The sequence below is a fragment of the Crocodylus porosus genome, unplaced genomic scaffold (genome assembly GCF_001723895.1).
Source record: "Crocodylus porosus isolate Cpor-Errol unplaced genomic scaffold, CroPor_comp1, whole genome shotgun sequence".
Lineage (NCBI taxonomy): Eukaryota > Metazoa > Chordata > Crocodylia > Crocodylidae > Crocodylus > Crocodylus porosus.
In genome coordinates this window covers 26,852,346-26,857,295 of record NW_017728916.1, presented here as the reverse complement: position 1 = coordinate 26,857,295, position 4,950 = coordinate 26,852,346, and the positions used below count along the sequence as shown (strand labels likewise).

The following is a 4,950-nucleotide window of genomic DNA, read 5'->3' as shown; positions in this document are numbered from 1 at the left end:
GCCTGCCATCAGAGGTGGTTCAAGCACCTACATTGAACACCTTCAAGAGCAAATTGGATGCTTATCTTGCTGGGATCCTGTGACCGCAGCTGACTTCCTGCCCTCTGGGCGAGGGGCTGGACTCGATGATCTTCCGAGGTCCCTTCCAGCCCTAACGTCTATGAAATCATGTGCAGTGGTGATGAATGATTGATGAAACAGCAGAAACAAAGAGTTTATGACCAATCCACAGGCTGCACTGGGTTGATGCAAAGTATTCAGACAATTCAGAATAGAAGATGAATCCTGAGGCCAGAGCTTGTTGAGATGTGATTCATGGGCAGAAAAAAAGGATTTAAATTACTAAGTAACTTGTGATCTCCTTGTAGTTCTCTCCAGTGCACTCCCTCCTGGAGGGACAGCATGGACATCGTATGTACCATTTAATGCATTGTAAGCATCTGCTAGTAGGGAGAAGGTCTAAGTAGCTTCTCATAAATTTCCTGTTTTCAGTCACTAGAGTACTGCTTATTTGGTTTTGTGGATCTGGTCTTAGGTTCATTGTGCTATTTCTGATAGCAAATCAATAGCAGTTGATCACTGTGGATGTGGGTGGAGCTGTAGACGGGGCCTTTGAGTCCTATGACTCTTTATATGGAATTATTATTAATACCTTTGCCTGCCACGCTCTGGCACACATGCCGGGGGTTGCCTACCCCTGTGGTAGGGGGCCATTACCACCTGTAAAGTAGAGAAATATTAACAGGAATCAGGGAAATGACAATGAGCCATGAAATATTTTGATTCTCTCTGCATGGCCTGAGTAGAAATGCCTCTGTGCCTCCTGAGCAGTTGGTTTTCAAGTTTTTGTGGAACAGGAAGCAAAGAAGGGTACAGTGCATCAATGCACTCTCCCTTCCTCTCCTCTCCTCCCCCCTTCCTGGATCTGCCCCAGCTCAGGCAATCTGGTTTCTCTCCCTATCTGCCTTGTATGATGGTTGTAGTGTGAAATGGAAAGAGGCTTCTTTTTTCCTTTACCATTTCCCCTTTCAACCCTTTATTGCTTCATGTTGGGGAGCCAATGAAGGAAGAGGTGGAAACTGCAGCTAGCACTTGGAGCATCCATAAAAGGAGGAAGAAAGGCTAGGGCTTTCCTGGTCAGTCTCTCTGCTAGTTAGATGTGCACTTTCTTACTTTTTTCTATAGATAAGTGGAAGGTAGGGACAAGCTGGCTGGAGGTGGTCTAACCACAGAGGCAGATTTCCTACATACTTTCTCCTCTCTGTTGCAAGGAGATGGTTCATTAAATAAGTAGAAGTACTGGCTCCTGCTGCTTGTTTTATATATATTTTCTTTTTCCATTTTTTTCCATATATTTTCAGTATTGAATGCATAGGAATAAAATTACTTGTTTTCTGAATTTCTTCTTAATAAGCTGGTTTCTGATCAGCTACTGTTATTTTCCTAAACTGTTAATATCAAATAAAGATCAGATTTCAGCATTCATTTTAGTTCAGGCAGAGGTCAGAACAAAGCAAATTAGGAAGCTGTAAATGGTCACTAAAATTCTATTTGAATAGATATGCTTTTAGGCATTAACTGCATGTGCCGTTAGCTTTTTAAACATTGTGATCTGCCACTTATTTGAATACAGCTGGAGATACCATTTTTAGAGAGCTGCAGAAATAGCTTCACCTACCTGATCAAGCATATTCACTCACATCTGTGTAGTGCAATCCAGAGACTTTTTCTATAAAAAGGGTCTGCTCCATACACACATAAATGAAGAAAATATTTCATTATGCTTGTAAGTTTGCTAAAACAATCCATTCCCCTTATTACTAGGTGAAATTCCTGATCTCTTCCCTGATGATGAAGTTGAAAACATCATCAGCAGTGTGAGAAATGAAGTCAAGAACCAGGGACTAATGGACACCAAAGAAACATGTTGGAAATTCTTCATAAATCGGGTTCGACGACAACTAAAGGTAATGTGATACTCAGCATTCACATCCTTGTCACTGAGCTGTTACAACAGTAACTGGGTAAAATTCTTTGGCTTGTTTTATACAGGTCTGACTATCTAATGCCATACTGCAAAATATATGAATCAGTGTATTTTCACTTATTTAGCAAACAGTGCTTAAGTTCTTGAACTAGAAAATAGACAAAAATTTATTTTAATAACATTTCAGTAAAGATTATTTTCTACTCTTTCTCATTTATTTAAAAACAACTTCTGATCCTCCCAAAGTGGTTATTTCCCCATGAACCTGTGCTAAAACACCACTGATATTCTCATTGTTATATTGGGGCATTAGGATTCAGCTATGGAGCTTGCTTCAAAGTGTCTAGTGTGGATATTAATACCCACAGTGTTATGGAGCTAAACTTGCACTAGTCATCCAAGCACTTGTTCAGGTGGGGCGGGGTTTCATCCCTCATGCTCCAGCATCAAGACTCTTATCTGAGCTAGCAAGGTCACAACTATTTGGAAATGTCTACAGAATTGTAGTTGAATCTTTGGATTGTAAGGCAGATATATTCAGGAGCTGCAATCTGTAGGATGTGTGATACTCTAAACTTCTTGCAGAAGCTTAACTCTTATTGCACTTTATTCTTTCTACAGACTAGTAATGCATGCTATTTGAGAAATTCTTAAACTGCATAAAACCTGTGCTCTATGCAATAAAGTAAGAGGCAGCCAATAAATATTCCTCTTACAACAGAATGCATTAGGTCTGATCTCTAGGGCAGTGGTCTCCAAAGCGGGGTGCGCAAGATGATCCATTGGGGTGCAGGAAGAAAATATTAGAACTTCTATTTATATTTATTTTTTATCTAAAAAAATAAGAAAGAAATTAAGATTTACTAATATTTAATACATGGATTGACACTGGTGCCCTCACTGGGTCCGTATGTCAGATAGTCACGTGTGACATACGGTACGCGAGTAGTGCATGTATATATTTATAAATAAATAAATATACATATTATGGGGGTACGTGCTCAAAAAATTTTTACTGATAGGGGTGCGCGACCAAAAAAGTTTGGAGACCACTGCTCTAGGGGATAGAAATGTAGGAGTGCATGAGCAGCTTAAAAGCAGACTAGGTGATGCAACCTCCATCTTCTCAGCTCCAGTTTGGAACATAGTTTGTTTGCACCAAAGGGTGAGAACCTTAATAGGCACATGACATTCCCAAACTTTCTCTGGCATAAGGACTGCAGTATGGATAATGCCTAAATGTAAATTTATAAAATGAGTATTTGAGAAGGAGTTGATTATTTTATTAAAGACTGAATTGTCTGACTTCCTCTGAATGCACATAGCAGCTATTTCATGTGTGGTAAACATGTGTGGCTGCATGCTTATTTGACCATTACTACTGTCACTTTTACGCTTCTTGAAAATCTGTATCTATTTACAGTAATTTCAAGGCCCTTTAATTTTGCCAGAATGATGAAAATGGACCTTAAAGCAAGTGATAGTTAGGTCCTAAATGTACGTGGCATGTCTACACATACCTCTTTTAAGCAGGCTTATCCTAGAATCACCATTTTTAAGGTGCATTAAAAGCATGTGTCTACACGTGTGCTCTTAATACACCTTAAAAATGGCAATTTAAGGCTATGTGAGTCTAAATTTGATACCTGCATAAAGCATACAAGTAGACACACTAATGAGCATTGAGGAGTGTGCATCAATGGATAGGCACCATGTTAGTGCACATTAGCGTATCTGCACATGCACTAAAGTGACTTAGCTATTTGTGCCTAAATTTACTGCATTTAATGCAAATTAGCATGTTCACATATACACACATGCCTAAATTACCTTAATATGCCTTAAGCAAAGGTGCTTTAAGTTTAGGTGCATGTAAATACATTAGGGCTGTGCAAAACAGCACCCTTCTGTTTCCACTTCTGTTTCACCTTTTCAAAGGGACAGTGTTTTGTTTCATTGTTTCATTACGTTTCAAAGCACTGTTCCATTTTGTTTAGTCAAATTTTGTCTCGCTGTTTCAACATGTTTTGATGTTTCACCCACAGGCTATAATGGGGAATCATGAAAATGCCTACAACTGTGTCATTTCTTGTCTGATTTGAATGAAAAAAGCAGGGAGGGTAGCCCCTGCTGAGGCCATAAAGCCAGTCAAGTTTCAAGAAAATAGGTTTAGGGGTTTCTGGGAAACTTTACTTCAAACTATTCAAAGCAGAACTTGTGTCACTTGTAAGTGTGAAGGTGCAGGGTGGTGAAAACAGCAGCCATGGTAGCCACTGCTGAGGCCATGAAGCCTGCCAAGTTTCAAGGAGATAGATGCAGGGGTTTCTGGGAAACTGCACCTCAGGTTGCTGACAAGCAAAACTGATGACATGGGTGACTGTGCACATTTAAGGCCCATACTCACTGGCACTGGGGCCTTTACATGACACAGTAGTGTACCCCAATGAAGTCTCCTCCTCCCCTACAACCTCATCTCAGTCCACCACTTTAAATAGCAACAGGTAAGTAAGCAGCACAGTACCATTAGCATCTCAGGCAGCCAAACTGTCACAGAGCCTTTCTTTCTTTTCTTGCAGGAGCTTCTTCTCCAACAGCTGCCAGGGAACTCCCCCTGCCGGCTCCAGCCCTGGGGCTTAGATGTGCCCAGGGCCCTGCGTCCTTCCAGTCAGCTGACTGGGGACAGGTGCTAGGGATGTTGGTCTAAGGACATGCCACTGGCGGACAAGGTTCTTTGGGTTAATCTGATATCTTTTAGTAGACCAACTGAATAGTTGGAGAAATATAACTTAGCAGGCTTTCAGGTTTAAAAAACCTTCTTCAGGCTGAGGAAGCACCTGCAGTTGGTGTGTGTGCTTTTACTGTATGGAAGGAATAGTAAAGAAGCGAGAGGCTGGCATGCAATGCAGTCAAGAAAGCCAGTCAGTGAAAATGGAAAAGTAGGTGTCAGGGGATGAGAGACAGGC

General features: G+C 40.8%; 1 protein-coding gene across 1 annotated transcript in view; it reads left to right on the top strand.

The window, feature by feature from the left end:
• The window catches only part of DNAH9 (dynein axonemal heavy chain 9), a 388,028-nt gene that overhangs the window by 186,189 nt on the left and 196,889 nt on the right, over window positions 1-4,950 (top strand). Inside the window, exon 30 of the mRNA XM_019536510.1 lies at window positions 1,825-1,967. Coding sequence (XP_019392055.1) covers window positions 1,825-1,967 — 143 coding nt within the window. The remainder of the gene's footprint in view (window positions 1-1,824; window positions 1,968-4,950) is intronic.